The following is a 19,301-nucleotide window of genomic DNA, read 5'->3' as shown; positions in this document are numbered from 1 at the left end:
CTCAGTGTGGCCCATGCGAATGTGACATGGCGCAGTCTTTGTGGAAAACTGTTTGGCAGTTCTTCAAAAAGTGAATCAGAATTACCACCTGAGCCAGTGAGCCCACTCCTGGGTACACACCCAAGAGGACCAAGTGGAGGGACTCAAATACTGGGACGTGAATGTTTCTCACAGCAGCACTCACAATAGACAAGAGGTGGAGACAACCCAAATGTCCATTAACGATAAGAGGATAAACAAAATGTGGTCTAAACCCACGTGGGACTCTATTCAACCATAAACAGGAATAGAGTTCTGATACAGGCTACAACAGGGATGGATCTTGAGAATATTATGATAAGTAACATGGACCACATGCCAGAGGATAAATGTTATATGACTCCACTTTTGTGAAATATTGAGTGGGCAAACTCATAGGTACAGGAAGGAGGTGAGAGGTGACCAGGGACTAGGGTGAGGGGTGAGTGGGGGTTAGTGCTGAATGGGTACGGAGTGTTCATTAGGGGCAATGAAAAAGTTCTAGAATTAAATGCTGGTAATGGTTGTATATCATTGTGAATGTCATGAAAGGCACTGCCCTGTACACTTAAAAGTGGCTAAGGTGGTCATTTTGATGGTATGTGTCTTCTATCACCATGAAAAAATTGAAAGAAGAGAGTAGGGGTGGAAATATGGATTTGGGATTCAACATTGTCCTGGTGGGTTGTCAAGGCCCCATGAGAGGATGAGATCACCCAGGGAGGGTGTGGAGAATGAGGAGAGATGCAGGGTCTGGGATGGAGCCCCAGGACCTTCCCAGCTCAGAGGTGGGCTGAGGCCGACAGGGAGAGCTTGGAAGGAAGCCAGAGAATGGTGCTGCAGAAGCCTCCGTCGGTGCCTTAGCTGGGACTCTTCACTGCGAAGGACAGAAATGCAGGGCTGGGATTGTGACTCAGCGGTAGAGCGCTTGCCTGGCATGTGCAAGGCCCTGGGTTTGATCCTCAGCACCACATATAAATAAATGAATAAAGGTATTGTGTCCAACTACAGTTAAAAAAAAAAAAAGACAGAAATGCAACTTGAATTAGTTTGGGCATGGAAGGGGAATGTATGGGTTCATAGAAACACAGGAAGGGCAGGGATGGATGCCTTGGGCTCCTAACAGCACCCGGAGTTGGCTCTGGAGTGTGTCCAGGCCCTCTCCCTTTCCCTTGCCTCCTGCCTTTCCGGGTACTGGTGGGACTTCACATAAGACTTTGCACGAGGTCACCAGCAGCTCTGAACTCATGCCTTCCCAAGTTTTGCCACCATTTGCTTCACTTAGAATCAATTGAAATAATCTGAAGATTATTTCAGGCCTCACCTGAAGCATGTATTCACCCTAATTCACTCCAAGGGGCCCCGATGCATGGCTGACGGTCATCTTTAGAACCCCAGTATAGTGGGGGACAGTCCTGGGTGGACAGAACAAAGGGCCCATGGAACCGGGAAGAGCGTAGAGAAGGAAGGCGGCGTGCTGTGATTGCCAACTCATCAAGACAAGAAATGGAAAGTCTCCATGCGTGACAAAGGAATTGTAGGTGAAGCTGGCACAGGCAGGGCTGTGGGGTGTCTTGGCGCGGTAGAGATGGATCATTGCCGGTGGGTGGTGGGTGAGAGGGTAGGAAGCCAGGGAGGAGAAATGGCTGTGAAAGCCAGGAGAGAGATAATGAGGTCGCTGCAGGGGGTTAGGGTTGAGGAAAGGTTGGGCTTTTGTTTTATGATGGGAAAGACTGAACTTGCTTATGTGCTCAGAGAACTAGGGGGGAGGCCGAGATCACAGATTTAGGAGACAGCAAGGAAGTGGGGAGAATAGGCTCCTTGGCACTTGTAGGGAGATTAGAGAAGTAACAGGTGCAGCATCCTCGCCGCCCCCGTCCCCCCACTGTGCTTCAGGGGGAGAGGGAGGAAGAGGAACTGGTGGTCTGTGGGCTTGGTGACAGTCACAGGGAGAGGCGTCTTCTTGGACAGCTCTGCTTTCTAGGAGAAATAAAATGGAATGAGCCAGAACACTTGCCAGGAGAGACATTGAGAACACTGCCACCATGGTCAATGGTCAGGAGATTAAGGCAGGGCGTCACCAAGATGGGCAGGGCTGGAGGACGTGAATTGGCAGTGATCTGGCTTTGTGGGCTGCCCTCACGGAGCCCAGCACAGGGAGAAGGGATGGAAACACTCATGAGGACTGACGGGGGCCAGGCGTTCTGCTCAGCAGGACAGTGGGGATACTGCTGGGACAGGAATTTGTCGCAGTCTTCATCTGGGCAAGAGTTTGTTACCCTTTTACTGTAGGCCTGGCATGGGGCGGGTGCCATTCCTGCTGTGGTCCAGGAGAGAAGCAGGCATCTGTTGGCACGTGAGATGAGGGTGATGTCAGAGATGCTGTGGTGCTCAGGCCTCGCCCGGATACAGAAGGAGGGGAACAGAGGAGCGGCTGGTGGACGGGGAGAAGGGCTGCGGGTGCCTATGAGGTCCTGAGTGGAGGAGCTAAGTGGGGGGGCTGGGCGGCAGCAGCAGTCCACAGTGGGATGACCTGACCTTGCACGTGTCTCACACCTGTCCTTCTCTGGTCTGAGTCTGAACCTCCCAGGGGCTTTTGATCCCATTCCCTTGGGCTCCCTTTGGGACCTCGACCTTCCCCTACCAACCTCATACCATTAAACATTCTTAAATATCCCTTTCAACGCTCTCCTCCATGCTTGCCGTCTCCATTTATTTGGCCCTCACTGTCCCCCCACTTCACTGGGACCTGGCTTCTTCCTGTGTCCCATCTCTGCAGACCACCCTACTGCCTCAGGTACCACTGTGTGAATCTACTGAGTTCACTTCAACCCTTACTGAATTTGACCCACATCAGCCTTTGGTTCTGAAGATCACTTTCACCTTCTAGAAACTTCTTTCTCTTGGGCTTCTTCCTCCTCTGTGACACTCATATTCCCTTGGCTTTGTTGACACCTATTGACCTAAGCTCGGCTGACTTTCCTGCATTCCATTTGGCCTTTCACCCTCCATCCTTGGGCATCTTTTCTGGTCTCCCTGCATCTCTGTACAGCATCACCCGCTCTCCAGGCTCATCACCTCCCACCACAGAGGGCAGCCCTCCCTCCTCCCAATAAGAAGACGCTGCAGACAGTTTGGGGCTAACTGAATATGTAAACTTCTGGCCAGGAGTGGTGGCACATGCCTGGAATCCCAGGGATGTGGGAGGTTGAGGCAGGAGGAGCCAGCCTCAGAAATTTAGCAAGGTACTAAGCAACTATCAAGACTCAAAATAAAAAATAAAAAGGGCTGGGATATAGCTCAATGATTAAGCCCCCTTGGGCTCAATCCTCAGTACCAAACACACACCACACACACACAAAAAAAACCTTCTAGTGTGGGTAGAATAAGAAGGTACTCTATTACCTTCATTTGCTATATATATTTTAGAAAGTCATATATTGTATAAAATACATTAAGAAGTATTGCTTTTCCTCTCCTCATATTTTATGGAGCCATTTTATTTAATAACATCAATTAACATCAATTCTGGTCAATATTAGACTTTTGTTCTCATTGACATTTTACAGAGTACAAAAACTTTATTTCTGTCCAAGTTATTTGTGTCATAATGCTTTTTGAATCTCTATGAGAAGCTGGAGGTTTTATTCTTGGCCACAAAAGGCTGCATGATATTAGGTGCGTAAATTTTAAAAATCATCCAGTAGATGTGTCTGTTCTCTCCACAACATAACCACTTCCTCTATGGTTTTTAAAGTATGTCTTATTTTTTTTTTAAGGGCTTGCTTACAAAGACAAAACTTGCAGTTGTAAGGTTCTACCCTAGGAATAATGATGAGATTTTGTGAAATGTCTTTGCCTCCATATTTTCCGATTCTGCCAAGTGACCTCCATGAATATCCCAGACTTCATTGATTGAGGTTATTTCAGGCTAATGAGTTTCCCCCAAAGAACATTTTGTTGTTCAAAATGCAATAATTGAGATCATGCCCCATAATGCATAACACTTTGTAGGGACTTGATTATAAGTCAAACCCTTCCTACAAGAGGAGTAATTTTGGAACAAAATCTTCCCTTCTGTTTAGGCATTTGTGCTGACTCCCAACTCTATATCTCCTGGTTGATCCTTTTGCTAGATGTCTCCACCTGTGTGCCCATCAGTCAGTCGACACTTTTTTATTGAGTGCTTACTATATGTCAAGCACTGTCAAGGTGCTAGGGGGAGCCTGTGATGAGCACAGCAGAGTCAGTCCTTCCGCTCTAGGAGCTCATTTCTGTGGGGACGTAAAAAGAATAAACATGTAAACGAATAAGAAAATTTCATCAGCTAGGATGAACTACAAAGGAGACAAAATGAGGCCTGGGATAGAGAGTGCTGGTGTGGTGCGTGCTTCTGGAGAGGGCCGGTCAGAAGCAGGCTCTGGGAGTGGGGCTGTTTGATCTGCGATGTGAAAGCCGAGGAGACAGGTGTGTGAGACTCTAGGGGAAGGACCTTGCCAGCAGGAGCAGGTGCAAAGACCCTGAGAAGGAGAAGGTCACTGGGCGGGGAGTGTGGCCAAAATGGGGAGCCAAGGATGTGGGCTTGGTGAGGAAGCCAGGGCCCACCCACGGAGGGTCTTGCAGGCCACGGTTGGAAAGGTTTGGTTGATTTTTGTTTTTCTGGTCTTGATGGGAAGCCACTTGGAGGGTTTTAAAGCAAGGGAGTGACTCGATTGATTTGATTTACTTGCCAGAAAGGTCTTTCAGGCTGTTCTGTGGAAGAGGAATTTCAAAGGAGCGAGAGTCGGGGCAGGGAGACCAGTTGCTGCAGGTGTCCAGGTGTTGAAACACCAAGTGGCTTGGGCTGGGGTTGGAGATGGTAGGGAGTGACTGCATTTTGAATGTATGTTGGAATTACAGCCAACGTGACTTGGCAATGGTGTGGGTGTCGTTATGAGGAAAGAGACTCCTAGGCTTTTGAGTGGAGCAGCTGGGTGGATGGAGATGACATCTTCCAAGGTGGGGAAGACTGGGAGAGAACATGAATCTGTCCTTGGTGAGGGGGATCAGGGGTTAGACGAAAGCGGATCCATGAGTCTGATACTCATGGAGAGGTTACATCCAAACTCATAGATGTGGGAGTCATCCGCTTATAGATGTACTGGACGAGATCAGCGAGGAGAAAGAGTACAGAGAACTGGGCCCAGGGACGTCTTTGTTTAGAGAGGAGGAAGAGACGCCCATGGGCATCAAGGCCTGTTGGTGAGGTGGGAGGAAGCCCTGACCTGCCCGGGAGCCAGGAGAAGACAGGGCTGAGGGAGGAGCTCTCATGGCCAGATGTTGCTGCAGGGGTAAGATGAGGCAGAAGAACTGGGCACTGGATTTGGTAACTTGGAGATCATGGATTGGAATGAAGTGACGAGGAAATAGAGACATATGTAGATAAATTTTTGAGGATTTTGGGTTTTGTCAATGGGATAGTAGCTGGAGAAGGATGGGATTGATGTCAAGAGAGAATTAAAAAGAGAAAGAGATGAACATATTATAGGATATTTGCAGAAAGGGAAATTGTGAGTTGGGGGAGAGGGTACCAACTGTGCTGTACAGTCTGGAGCCGGTGAGAGGCGATGGAGCCTGGCGACCTGGTGAAGGGGTTGTAACAGGAGCAGGGATGCTTTGTCCCTGTCACAGAAGGCATAGCAGACAGGTACGCTTGCCAGCGAGGTGGCCTGGTGGCTGTGGAGGTGAGGCGCTGTGCTAGCACTCAGCTATTGCTCCTGTGCCCCAGGGACACAGGAAGCAGTCTGTCGGCTGGAATGGCGGATTGGGAGAAGGCAGTTTGAGGAAAGAGGAGAAGGTAGAATATATAGTCATCTGGGAGAATCGGATTCAAGTTTTAGAAAAATGTAGGATTTCTTTGAGATGCTGAGTGTCCATTTAAGCTTTGTGATCAGAAGTCTAAGTTGAGACCAGTCAGTCTGGTTGTATGGTGATGCCACATGGAAATGCCACATGGAGAGGGTCTTTCCAGGTCTTTGTGAGCACAGGAGGAGCACACAAAGGCAAAGGAGTGGAGGATAGCTAGGGATTCATACCTGTCTGGGGGCCGGTGGTGTCTGAGCCGGACAGGAGGGGAGGGAGGCTGTGGAGGGGGTGACCGGCAGGTCAGTGGATGGGCAGGAGGACTGCTGGAGTGGGAAAGAGGCTGGGTGGGCTAGCCAGATGGGAGACGAGGCAGCTCCTGGTACAGACAAGGTCTAGGGTGTGAGCGCACACACGTGGGAGGGTGAGACGGGTGGAGTTGGAGTGAGGAAGTCTAATCTCTCTTGGAACTGAGAGGTCTTGCTGATGGACATGAGATCCCTAGGGATGATAACAATGTAGTCATGGAAAGGCAACAAGCCAGGGCTCTGATGGCCCAGAAATGGAAAGGAATAACCATGCTTCCCTTTGAATCTCAAACTCAATGTGTTTGAAGCTGAAATCATGGCGTCTCCCTCAAACCTGCTCCTCCTCTGGGGCTTCTGACTCCGGTCAATGGCACCACCACCCAGAGGCAGAAACCTGGATGACACTTTGATTCCTCCCTCGACTTGATCCCCACACCCAACGGAATCACCCAAGGAATCACCCAATCTTTGTGATTCTATCTCCGTAAACATTTCTTAAATCCAGCTACTTCTTTCCATCCCCATGGCACACGCCTTGCCTGGTTCAGGCCTTGTTTTTTCTCTCTCAGACAATTGCATCAGGTTCCAAACAGGTAGCCCTGCCTCTGTGCCTCCACGTTGTAACCAGAGACACTGCAAATTGGATCATGTCCTCTCCCTGCTAAATCTCTCTGGGGCCTGTCATTGTCTTTAGGTTAAAGTCCTAAAAATATCATGAACAGATATTTATAAACAAAACTTGCATGATCCTGCATGATCCCTGATTCCAGCCCCTCACCCGACTGATAGCCATCTGGGTTTCCTTCAATCTTTGTCATCAGATTTGCTCTCCTTTGCATACCCTGTCCCCTCGTCTGGAATCCCACCTCCTTCGCTGGGCGAAACCCTCCTGTTTCTCTCGCCATCAGTGTAAGAGGTCCCAGGGAGCCCTTTCCTGGATGCCTGGCTATTAGAGCCTCCTTTCTCTCTCCGCCAGTGCCCTGTGCTTCCGCCAGTGTGCCATGAGATTGGTAGCTGTCCTCTTCTCTAGAATGTAAGCTTCATGAGGCCAGGAGTCCTGTCGGATTCTTCCCAGCACTCAACACAGGTGAAAGTTAGCAATCAGGATTTGTTGACCCGAATCCAATGGAAGATGGTAGGGTGGAGTGGGTTGTGGTCCTGGGAGTGGGCAGCTGAATGTTCTGGAAGGAGAGGAGGCCACAGAATGAAAAGGACAGAGTAATGCACAGGAGGTTACCACAGTCCCAGATCACAGGAAGACACCAGAAGACCCTTGGCCATGGGTCAGGAGTAGACAGCAGCAAAGGGCACAGGAAAGGGGGTGGCGGAGGAAAATGGCAGTAGCAGGAACAAGTGGGGATTCTTCATGAAGATGAGGGTGGGTCAGGGTCTGAGGGGCGGAGAGCGCCGTGTGCAGGGCTTGAGATCCTGGGTGAGGTTGAGGATGAGACAGTCCGATGGCCCAAGTGTGGCCTACAAGTTGAGTTTCAGCTCCCTTTGGAAGCTTCTGGCCAGTCTCAGGTGGTGTTCTGCCTCCACCTGGCTTGTGGCTTAGGACTTGAGACCTCTGGGGAGTAGCATCCATGGAGAAGATGAGCTCATCATAGGCAGGACCCCCCAGCAGCCCCTGGAATGGACTCCTAAACTCTCATGCGAGTTGGTTGCGTCTGGGCCTCTGGCCTGGACTTGGGAGCTATTTTTGTCTGAGCAGTGTGTGACCAGCTGGTTTGGTCAAGAGTGCTGCCCTGCTCTCCTGGGTTGGATGGTCACAGCTCTGGTTTGAATTGGGGGTGAAAGCTGCCTTTGTCTCCTGGGCTCAGGAGTTAACAGGTGGTGCCCTTGCCACAGTGTCCACTTTACGCTTGGAATATAACCTTGCTGCTCTGCCACTGCAGCAGATTTTTAAAATGGATGAGTTTCTGTCTCTTCCTCTCTCTCTGCTCCTCCCTAATCTCTCCTCCCTAATCTCATCTCAGGGGAACCGAGATTACCTTTCTTCCCCATGTAAACAGCGTTATCTGTCCTGAGTACACACCCACCATAGGAATGAAGTAATCCAGACTTTGGGGATGGTACCAGTGATCTCAGAAATGACAGTCTCCCAAATTAACGAGTGAATTACAACTCCAGACAGAGAACATGCGGAATGTAGCCTTTGAGTCACTGTTTAAAAGCCCCCTGTTCCTGCTGATGGGCAGAATCACAGCCTTTGGGACAGGGGTCCCCTGTGTTTCTCCTTTGCTAGCAAAGCAACAAACTTTTCTTTATCCTTTTTCTCAACACTGTGTCCTCGGTATTGGATTGGCATCGGGGACAGGAGCTTTCAGCAATAATAGATGGAAATGGTGCCCTGCCCATGTCCCCTTTACTGGAGGACACCATTTCCCAGCTGCTGTGAATATTAACTGCTCGTGGGTTATAGCAGACCCTGGAGAAATAGCCTCAACTGCGCCAAAGCTATCCCCACCCTCTTTTCAGCTGGCCATCCCGCTATCACAAGCCCAGTGTCCTGGCCTCCAGGGGGAGACAAGTTGGTGGTGAGATTTATGATCTAAATCCCCCTCACCGCACCAATCAGGCCGCGGGCTGCTGCCTTCCTGCTCAGTTCAGCCTCTGCTCTGACTGGCTTCCCTACAGCTTCTTTCACATGCACCAGATCCCTGCCTCTGGCTCTGCCTCTGGGAACTTGACTCGAGAGGGGGTGACCTCTGATTTTGTCCCATATTCGGGGTGGGCATGGAGGCTACCCAGTGGGCCTGGAGGGACCCCTCTCTTCTCTAGGTCCAAGTTTCCTCATCTAGAAATGAAACTTTGAGGCTGGATTTGGGTAAAACAACAAATCAATCAAACACGAAGCCACTTTGCTGACCTCCCGGGCTAGGTATGGTGGAAGGTTCAGATAAACAGGACACACCATCCTTCCCCCAAGCACCTCACAGCTCATTTACTCATTTAACAAACATTTATTGAAGGCCAGCAGGGACCTGGTGACTCAGCATCCTGCCCTCAAGGGTTCACAGGCTGATGGGAGACACTGGGGGGAACTGGCCACCAGATTCGGGGAGAAGGGCAGAGGAGAGCAGCACCTGGGCGGGCGGGCGCATGGGGAGGTGGGGAGGCTGTCCTTGGGGTTTGAGGACAGGTCACAGAGGAGGCAGGAAGGACATCCCAGGGAAGGGGAGGAGCGTGGTAGAGGCCTGAGGCCTGCCACAGCATGACTATGGGCCCGGGAACCACCTGCCTTTGGTATTATTGTGGGTGGGAAGAGAGGGAGCCGGCGAGGTGGAGGGCTGCGGGGCCAGGTTGAGGGCAACGGGGATGGGGTGGGAGGATTTTTAAAGTGAGAACAATGGCATGGTCAGATTCATGAAGAGATCCATCACTCCATCCTGGAGAGGAGGGCAGGCCTGAGAGGCGGGGGTAAGGCAGGGAGTGGAAGGGGGCAGATTTGGGGGTTGTTTGGAGCTGGGAGTGCTGTGTTGGGATGCAGGTGTGAAGGCTGGGGGGATCAGCAGGAAAGGACAGCTCCCGGCTTGGACTGTGGGGTGGGGGGGGGTGGCAATGCCCTTCATGAGTGGAGTGGGGACTTTAAGAGGAGGCAGGTTTGGGGGAAGATGACGGGGTCCCTTTGGAGTTGCCGGGGGTGTGAGGTGACTGTGGGTCCCCTAGAGGGCTGTTTAGTGGCAACTGGTGGGACTCAGGGGCAGGTTCAGGCTGAAAGCATGGTCCTGAATCACGGAGGCCTGAGGACTGGGGTGGGGGAGGATGAGGCTGCTCAGGCAGTACATGGGGGTGAGAAGAAGGGAGCTGCCCTAGATCCAAGGATCCGCCTGGGGACACATCTCCTGGACAGCCTGGGAAGTTCCATTCTGCCCTGGTTCCAGGACAGTTCACTCCCACCCTCAGGAACTCCCCTACTAGGGACCCATACTGGGCAGAGCTAGGGAGGTCAGACATGGGAGGCAGAGGCCTCTGAAGTCACATGCTTTGCATTCATCTGAGGGACACTCCCTGGGAAGGAGCTCCTGTGGGCACAGGGTCCCCATGCCTCCCTCTTCTCCTGCCTTGGTCAGCTGGTGGCAGCATCGTGAGGCCCCTGGTTTAGCCCCTGCCTTTGGGCATTCCCCTCCACATTCTGGTGGCACAATGTGTGTGAGTGGGTGGGGTGGGGAGTGACAGGAGGATCTGAGGTTCTGGGGCTCAGATGACCATTGAGTCGTCTGGGGCCACTCTCTGAGGTTCATCGGAACTCCCGTACTTCCTTACCCACCACTCTTCACTGGGGCTGTAAGTACTTGGAAAATCATGTTTATTAACAGGTTTGACATAACCTGTTGTCATATACAAAATCCCCACCAGCCATTAGGTCCCCTGAGGCTCGGGACCCGGCACCAAAACCGTACCCCTCCACTGCATCCTGGCTCCTGGGTGAGCTTCTTGAGCCCCCACAGCCACCTACCTGCTCTACAGAAGATGTCACTGCCCTTGTCCATTTTCCTTAGGGGACAGCCAGGGGATCTGGGGATCCTATCTGCTGATCTTGCAGGTTATGGATACCCACCTGCATCTATTGGGGTGAACCCTGCCTTTATTAGGACAGAGTTCCCATCTTGGGGGTGCCCTCCCTGGGAGACCACATACGGTGGGCACGTGTCGGGTAGACGACTTCGGCGACGAGACTTCCGGCGCCGGGGGCCGAGGATCTCCATGCACCTCTTGCTCACCAGGTAGGTGACCTCACTGAGGTTGAGCAGGATGCAGATGGCCGCGGTGGCCACCATGAAGTAGGTGAAGACCTTCTTCTCCGTGGGCCGGGAGATGTAGCAGTCCACGGTGTGGGGGCAGGGATCCACCGAGCAGGCCACCACGCGCGGCATGTCATAATCCTGGTAGAGGCGGTGGAAGATGTACAGGAAGCCCGCGTCCACGGCGGCCTTGAAGATGAGGCTCAGCAGGTAGGTCCACCACAGCCCGCCGCGCTTCTTGCTCAGGTTGCTGTACAGCGGCGCCGCCCCGGGCCCGTGTCTCAGGCGGTGCCTCCGCTCGCGCTCCTCGCGGTAGGCCACGTGCATGACGACGAGCAGCGAGGGGCAGGTGACCAGGATGAGCTGCAGGGCCCAGAGGCGCACGTGGGACACGGGGAAGAACTCATCGTAGCAGACGTTGGGGCAGCCGGGCTGCTTGGTGTTGCAGATGAAGTCCTTCTGCTCATCGTCCCACACCTCCTCGGCGGCCACCACGTACACCAGCACGCGGAAGATGAAGACCACCGACAGCCAGATGCGGCCCAGCGCCGTGGAGTACTTGTTCACGCCGCTCAGGAGGCTTTGCAGGAAGGTCCAGTTCATGCTGATGGCTTCCTCGGCACCTCACACAGGGGGGTCTACACCTGGGTGCCACCCACTCAGGCCTTGGGAGCCCGGAAATGGGCACCCTTGAGTACGATGTGGGGGACAATACCGGTTCACAACCGCGGGGTCATGGTGTCCTCACTCACAGGGACTTGGAGGGGGAGGCATGGCCATCACCCCCATGTCACAGGGAGGTGAGTCCAGAGGCACCTGCCTAGGTCCCACAGCTGGAAGTAGCAGAGCTGGTCTTGAACCTTTGTCTTCAGGTTCGGGAATCAGGGATTATTTTATTCTACAAAGTAATAAATACACGTGAGAGTAATCATGCTGCCCCACAGGCTGGCCAGCCTCTCTTACCCCAGGACTGGCGAAGAGAATGAATGACCCCCTCCCCTGAATGACCCCTGGCCAGGCTGGACCAGGCAGGAGGTGTGGGGGTGCATCCTTTAGGGTTGTCAGATGAATCCAGCTTTGACTGAATGCCAACAGGTGCCAGGCCCCACACCGGGCATGTCCGCATCTGCGCCTACGTAGATCCCAGGACAATCTCCATCCTCACTCCTCCTCCCTGGCTCCAGGAAGCTTCCCAGACATCCCCTCCTACACTAAACAGAGCCCTTTGAAATTGTGGTGGCTTGGCATCATCCCTGCCACCTCCCTGCCTTGGCGCCGGAACACTGACGGTCTCGACCACAAGTGGGTTCCTCTGGAATTCCAACTGTTTGAGCTCCAGGGAAGGCCAGGGATGGGCACCGGCTGGACCCTGGCACGGTGTGTAGCCCACCATTGCTTTTCTTTCTCTGAGACTCCCCTTCTCTGACGGCTCGGCGACCTTGGCTGGCTACCTCTCGGGCTCTCCTCGTCCAGGCCCTGTTCTGTGTCTGTCAACCTCCACCGCCTCTTATCTGGAGTCCTCATCCTATTCCATCCCACGGCCTGCCCTCTCCTGTCTCTATCTCAGCCTTGTTAGGCACCAAACCCCTGGGACACCTGCCGAGCACCCTTCCACGGCAGGCCACGTTCACCTGTCTTTCTTGTCAGACCGCATCTCATTCATCTGTCCCCACCATCCAGCTCTGGGTCTGGCCCCGCAAACACACAATACATGTTGGTTAAACTGCAGAGAAGCCCCACGCGCCTTCCCGATCCCTCTTCATCTCTTCTCCGGTCCTCTGGCCTCCCTTTGGTCTGGCAGGGGATTCCTTCCCCTCCTTGGAGCTCCCCTGGGGTTCTCCAGGGACCCTCACCCCTGTATTCTGGCCCCCAGCCCCAGCTCCCCCGGGGTTTCCTCAGCCCTGCTGGCCCCATCTTCCTGGCCCTGTCTCCTGCCCTAATAGGTCCTCACCCTTCTTGAGTCCAGTGGCTGCTCTCCTGTCCCTGGCTTGTCTGTAGGCCCGAGGGCCTCCTGGAGGCAGCTTTTGTTCCTCGCTTCTGAGTGGGGTGGGGCTTTCTGAGCCAATGAGCCGGTCGAGAGTGATCCGGGTGGGTGGGTAGGGCAGGTCGGCGGGCGGACTTCCCCGGGCACATATTCAGAGCCAAACACCCGGGCGCTCCTCTCCTGGCCTACGCCCTCTCTCTAACCTCGTGGAGGCATGTGGGTGAGACTGCAGTGAGAGGACAGGACCTGGTTCGATCATGCCCAGGCCCAGGATGGCACCAGTGGCACTGACCCTTCCCCTTCCTTCTGCCTCATTTCCCACACCCTCTTGTCCCCAGGGCCCTCTCCTGCCCTTTATTCTGGAAGCCTGGTTCTGATGTCCTCAGCAGCTGACATCTACAGAAAGGAGCACTTTTGATTCAGCCCAGGACCGCGTCCTACTCTGGTGGGGATTTTTCTGGGGATTAGATCTTGAGCTGCCTTTGGCTTGCACAGGGGGGATGGGAGGGGCTGGCCGTGGTCTTTCTAGATGGGCACCTGCTGCCCTGCTTGAGGCCAGGAATGCAGGTTGGCAGCATGAAATGCCCCAGTTGTCAGGGGCCCAGACACAGCCTCACTCTCCCTTCCCTGTGGACCTGGGCCTCTGTGCTTCTGGGTAAGTGGGTAAGGCCTTCAGGGACGTGGGGTACCCACTGGGGCTGCAGAGGACCCTGGGCCTGCGTCTGGCTGGCACAGTGAAGGTTAATGAGCAGCCAGGGAGGGGCCCCTGTGCCTCATTTCCCACAAGCATTTATCGAGTGCTTCCTAATAGCAATGATTAACATTTATGTGGCCTTTTACAGCCAGCTAACCCCGTCACAGCCATGAACTCATGAGTGCTCACAGAACTCGACAGGCTGGGCATTATTAACCCATTTTGGAGAAGGGTTGAAGCCACCTCCCCAGAGTCCTGTTGGTGCTTGTGCCTGACTACAGGTGTGCGCACCTACAATCCGGGGACTTCCCATTGCAGCATAGCCACCCCCACACTGAGCTCCATGACCTCTGTAGACAACCCTTGGGGGCTGAGGGCCAGCCTTGAGCATGAGCACGTGGCTTGGTCTCCAGCAGAGCCGGAGCACCCCTTCTCTGGAGGAGAGGATGGCTCCTCATCTGACCCAGTCAAGTGCATCCCAGAGACTGAGACAGTGACCTGGTGAGGGTGACAAAGCCCAAATGACCAAGGGTACCTTAAATCAATGAATGCATTGACCTTTATTAAGCCTTGTTGGTGGGTCATGCGCATGGGGTGGGGGTGGCTGGCCCTTCTGATCTCCTTTGACACCCCTCCTCACTATGGTCCTGGGAGGTGGCCCTCAGGATCTTTAGATGTGCCTAAGGCCACCTGCTGGAGCAGTGGCCAGAGTTGGGGGGTAGGGACCAGATCCCAGGCCTTCTGAATCCTCCCTTTGCCCCCATCCATGAGAGATGCTGGAACTTTCCGACCCAGGGCTCCCTGCCAGTCCTGTCCAGCCCGTTCCTTACAGGATGGTTTTCTTTGCGTAGTCTTGGGGGTGGTCTGGCAAGAGAGGGGGGTGAGGGTCTGAGCCCAGATAGATGAGGTCGTCCGAGAGGAGGTCTTTCGAGGTGACACAGTCCGGGTGATGACCCTTGTGTGTGGCCCTTGCTCTGCGCGCTGCCAGGCACTCACGACACCTCTTGTTCACCAGGTAGGCCAGCTCCACGAGATTGAGCAGGATGCAGACGACGGCCGTGGCCACCATGAAGAAAGTGAAGATGTTCTTCTCCGAGGGCTTGGAGATGAAGCAGTCCACTGTGTTGGGACAGGGGGCCGCGTGGCACTTGACCACGGGAGGGAGGGTGTATTTGGGGTAGAAGGAGTGGAACACGTAGAGGAAGGCGGCATCCACGCCGGCCTTGAACACCAGGCTGCAGACGTAGGTCCACCACAGCCCGCCCCGCTTCTTGCCGGGGTTCAGGTAGAGGCGCCCGCCGCCCTCCCCAGCTGTCTCCCGGTGCTTCTTCTCCCGGGCCTCCCGGTAGGCCACGTGCATGACCACGAGCAGCGAGGGGCAGGTGACCAGGATGAGCTGCAGGGCCCAGAGGCGCACGTGGGACACGGGGAAGAACTGGTCGAAGCAGACGTTGGAGCAACCGGGCTGGCGGGTGTTGCAGTCGAAGTCCTTGTGGTCATCACTCCACACGCGCTCGGCCGTCACCAGGTAGACCAGCAAGCGGAAGATGAAGACCAGGGACAGCCAGATGCGCCCAAAGGCTGTGGAGTACTTGTTGACCCCGCTCAGGATTCCCTCGAAGATCCCCCAGTTCATGGTGGACCCACGTGTCAGACGCCACTGCAGGGAAATGAGAAGAGTCATTTCCCACATTTGCGGCTACTCACTGGGAGGCTGTCAGAGAAACGCGGCATGGACATCGCCGTCCTCTACGTGTTCCACTCCTTCTACCCGGGAGAGAGCTGGGGTCTGATATCGTCCCCATTTTACAGATGAGGGAAACTGAGGTGGAGAGGGGTAGAGAAGACTACACCAGTCAGAGCAGAACTGGGACGTGGGCACAGGTGGTTAAGCCAGAACCCAGCTCTACCCATAAGGCAGCCAAGGTGGGTCCAGGGGCCGCTCACTCCTCTCAGGTCGTAAAGAGTGAAGACGTGCGGGGTTGGGACCTGCTGCCCTCTCTCTCTTCCAACCCTGACCCCTCCTCAGGGGCCTCAGCCTGGGTGATCTCTTTCTTTGCTGAGCCCTGAGCCCGGCCCTCTCCCTGCAGAGAGCCCCCTCCAAAGGGAAACCTGTCCCCATCTAGTCCAGCCTTCAGTACATCCAGGCAGTGCCCTCTGCTCAGGTGTGACTCTTGGGAAGCCAGGCAGTGGCAAGCCAGCTGACATGGAGATGCCCTGGGCCTACCAGAGTAGCCTGGCAGTCCAGTGTTCCCCAAACCAGTGTTCCGTGGAACCCTGTCCCACCCGCTGGCAATATTGGCAATACGAGTAGCCAGAGAAGAGGGTTCTGTGTTCACGAAAAGTCGGTGAAATCCAGGGTTCAGCGGCATGAGAGAGGTCCCTTTACTCAACCATGCTAATAAATCCCCTGTGTGATTCTCCAAAAGAGGGACAAAAAATACATAGTATTGTCTCAACTCCTTTGATGGCAGAACCCCGTTCCTTCCCGACACATGTCTGATGGAGGCACGGGAATGCTTTCCCGTTAACCCGGCTGGTGCATTTGGCACGAGGAAACACACAGAGGCAGTTAAGGAAGGGGACTGCTGTGCAGGGCGAGGGGTGCCCTCCTCTCTCAGGAGGCCTCTGCCCGAGACCCATGCACTGTGGTCTCACCCGCTGCACACCCAGGACCTCAGGGAGCCTGTGGGCTCAGCCTCTTGCACTAAGGGGCGCTGGTCCAGTGGGAGGTCCCGGGCCATCCTGGGCCCTGCATGATTGCTGAGGAGGGAAGCCGAGGGCGGGGTGGGGGTGGGAGTGGGGGTGTGTTATCAGTTTGCTCACTGTAACTAGTAAGCCCTGGAGCGGGGACCTTGAACCCATGCAGCCGGCTCAGGAGCCCACCCTCTGGGAACTCCCTATCTCGGGCTGGGCCTGTCCTTAAGTTGCCGCGAGCTGCCCGCCATGAGCAAGCCCTCCCCCACCTGGTGGAGGCTGGGCAGTCTCTGCTCTGCACCCCGTGTCTCCTCACCACCTACTTCTTGGCCGTGTGGCCCCTGCTCTGAGTCATCTGTGTGTCTTCTCAGTCCTGCCTGAAGTGGGTGGGCCCGGCAGGTTCCCAGGAGCACCCGGCAGGCCCCAGGGGCTCTCTCCCAGTCCAGCCGGCTTGGGGTGGGGTGGGCGGGACGCTGCAGGCCCAGGCAGAGCTGAGCTCCAGGCCCCCTCTCAGCCCCTCTCCCACTCAGCTCCTGGCTCCCACCTAGGCCTGCCTGGGGAGATCAGGAAGAGCCTAGGGAAGAGGGAGGAGCCCTTCATTCCCCCGCAACTAGGACCCGGGTGGCCCATGTGTTCAGCCCACCTCCCCTAACGGCACCAGAGAAGTCTCCCCTGCCAGGTGGGCTGGGGACAGGCACATCTGGACTTAGAAGTCTCTACCTGAGTGGCTGCTCCTCAGGGCTCTCCTGGTAGCTGCTCCTGGCAGCGGGCGGTGGGATTCAGCAAGCAGCCTGACTTCATGTCAGGAGGGTTTCTTGGGAAGCTCATTCCTGGGTCAGAGCTCCAGAGCAGCCTGGGTGTGGCAGACTTGCTGCGGGAGGAGGAGCTGCAGCCGGCACTGCCATTGGATGGGCGTCAGCCTCCCAGACAGCCTCTCATGAGGCTCAGAAAACTTAGGGGTTCACTCCTCTGAGGGTGTTGAACCCAGAATCCTGGCTTCTCAGGGGAGAAACATAGGTCCACTATGACCCTCTGCTCATGGTATCCTGGGGCTTGTATGGGAGCATCTGAAGCCTGTCATACCCTCTCATTCTTCTGAAATGCTTCACTGCTGACTCTTGGGCCTCCTCTGGCTTCTGTGGGCTGCTGTTCAGGTTCTTGTCTCTTTCTGGTTGTTTCTGAGTGGCCTTCCTTCCTCAGGGGCTCAGGGGCTTTGGAAATCCTATGCCTCTGACTCTTGTTTCTGGTCTCTCCCAATTGTCCCCCCCCCACCCCCAGGACGCCATTCTCCCCACTTCCTCCTTAACTGGCCAACTCCTGTGAACCTTGGAGGGGTCCAGTCTGGGCCCAATGTCTCCGCAGCTGGAGTTCATGTCTCCTCCTCTGGAGTCCACGCTCCTGTGTCTGGATCTCACACCCAGGTTTTAAATCTCACTCCTGGTTTTTGATCTGGGTGATTTATCTGGTTCCTCCCCTGTACAGACAGACATGCTGCTCCCACGAGGGGTGTCCTGAGAAGACTTTGTGACGTGCAGTGACTGGATGCACAGATGGTGAGGCCTGAGTCCTGGCTCTGCCACTTTCTTGCTGTGGCATCTCAGCCACTTCACCCTAAAAAGGGAAAATATCGCCTGCCTCATAGGGTGGGCGCAGTGATCCACGCAGCCTGGGAGCGGAAGTGCTCAGCAGGGCATCTGACTCAAAGGAAGTCCTTTCCATAACTGCCTCCCAAACTGCCCAGCCTGGCACATGGCAGGGGGAGGGGTACTCAAAAAATGTTACTTCCTCTTCCTTTTAAAAATGTCTACACCTTTTCTTCTGAGATGTGGGGAAGGCAGAGGAGAAAGGAGGAACAGCTGGATGTGCTCACTAGAGATCATCTCATTTGGACAGATGTTGTCTTTGGGCTTAAAAGGCCAACTCGGAGCCCCGCTGGGGCTGTGGGAGGGGGCAGAGCACCTGGGGAGGCTCCTGGCTTATGCGCAGGCGCAGTCCGTTGGTCTCATTAACATCCAAGACGCCCAGCAGCAATATGTTACACGGGGCTGGAGTGAAGTCCACGGAGTGTCCACAGCAGGCATGGTGAGCCCTGTGCATATGCACTCTCACACACAGGCCACCCTGTGGGCACAGTGGTGCACTCCCAGGGATTGGTTTTGATATACTGCTGTACCCCTGGTGGCAGAGCAGTGCCTGGAGAGTCACATACACCCCCCCCCCCCCATTCCCAAAAAACTACTGCCACACACAGGAGGAAGGACACATTAACAGATCAGTTACAATATGTGAGAAGAGCTATCAAAGGTACAAAGAACGAGTGCTAGTTTCTGTCAGAGGGACACCCAGAATGATGACTTTCAGGCTGGGTCTTGAAGGTTGTGTAGGAGTTCACCAAGAGGAGCTCAGGAAGAGGGGCCTTCGAGGCCTGGACAGTGTGTAGAGGGCCTCTGGGAAATGTGAGGGAGGAGGGAGCTGGGGCCACCGTGGAGGAACCACTTGGCAATGTGCCTGGTGGGTCGGCAGGGGCCTCTGGGCTGTGGAGGACCTGGAATGTCATGCCAAGGAATTTGGATTCACGTTGGGTGCAAAGAGAGACATGGGGAGTTCCAAGCCAAGAAGCGACGTGGACACATTGGTAACATGGGTTTTCATCAGTCAAGGCAGTCACCGTGAGTACCAAGTTAGCACACAGTGACCACAGCTCCCGGGGGAAGTACAAGGTTAAGTTCCTGTAAACCTGTTTACAAGGTATCCAGCTGATCAATACGTAGCCTTGTCTTCCGTGTTTCTGTTTAAAGACATCCTACTTAATAGAGATCGGTGATTCATTAACATTAACTGAGGCCAGCAGTAGCTCAGGCCTGGATGGAGCTCATCCACCCCACGGGTTTCCTCCCCGAGGGGCATCCAGCCTCCCTGGGCTTGGGAACACCCACAGTGCTTCGGCTCTGTGCTTGGGGCCATTTGAAGCAATAAAATCACCAACCAAAAGCACAAAAATGAGAAAAATGTGG

The 19,301-nt window shown here is 54.6% G+C and overlaps 2 protein-coding genes across 2 annotated transcripts; both read right to left on the bottom strand.

Moving 5' to 3' along the window:
• Positions 1 to 10,714: 10,714 nt before the first annotated feature.
• On the bottom strand, positions 10,715 to 11,515 carry Gjb4 (gap junction protein beta 4). The gene has a single exon (XM_027937704.2). It carries the CDS (start codon positions 11,513 to 11,515, stop codon positions 10,715 to 10,717), a length of 801 nt encoding a protein of 266 aa, XP_027793505.2.
• A 2,901-nt stretch (positions 11,516 to 14,416) lies between these two features.
• On the bottom strand, positions 14,417 to 15,226 carry Gjb5 (gap junction protein beta 5). The gene has a single exon (XM_027937701.2). It carries the CDS (start codon positions 15,224 to 15,226, stop codon positions 14,417 to 14,419), a length of 810 nt encoding a protein of 269 aa, XP_027793502.1.
• Positions 15,227 to 19,301: the final 4,075 nt, after the last annotated feature.

The sequence above is a fragment of the Marmota flaviventris genome, chromosome 10 (assembly GCF_047511675.1).
Source record: "Marmota flaviventris isolate mMarFla1 chromosome 10, mMarFla1.hap1, whole genome shotgun sequence".
NCBI lineage: Eukaryota > Metazoa > Chordata > Mammalia > Rodentia > Sciuridae > Marmota > Marmota flaviventris.
This window is presented reverse-complemented; position numbering and strand designations above follow the sequence as displayed.

What these genes read in the sequence shown, in the direction of transcription:
- Gjb5 (XM_027937701.2), bottom strand. Translation starts at nt 15,226, where the DNA reads ATGAACTGGGGGATCTTCGAGGGAATCCTGAGCGGGGTCAACAAGTAC.
- Gjb4 (XM_027937704.2), bottom strand. Translation starts at nt 11,515, where the DNA reads ATGAACTGGACCTTCCTGCAAAGCCTCCTGAGCGGCGTGAACAAGTAC.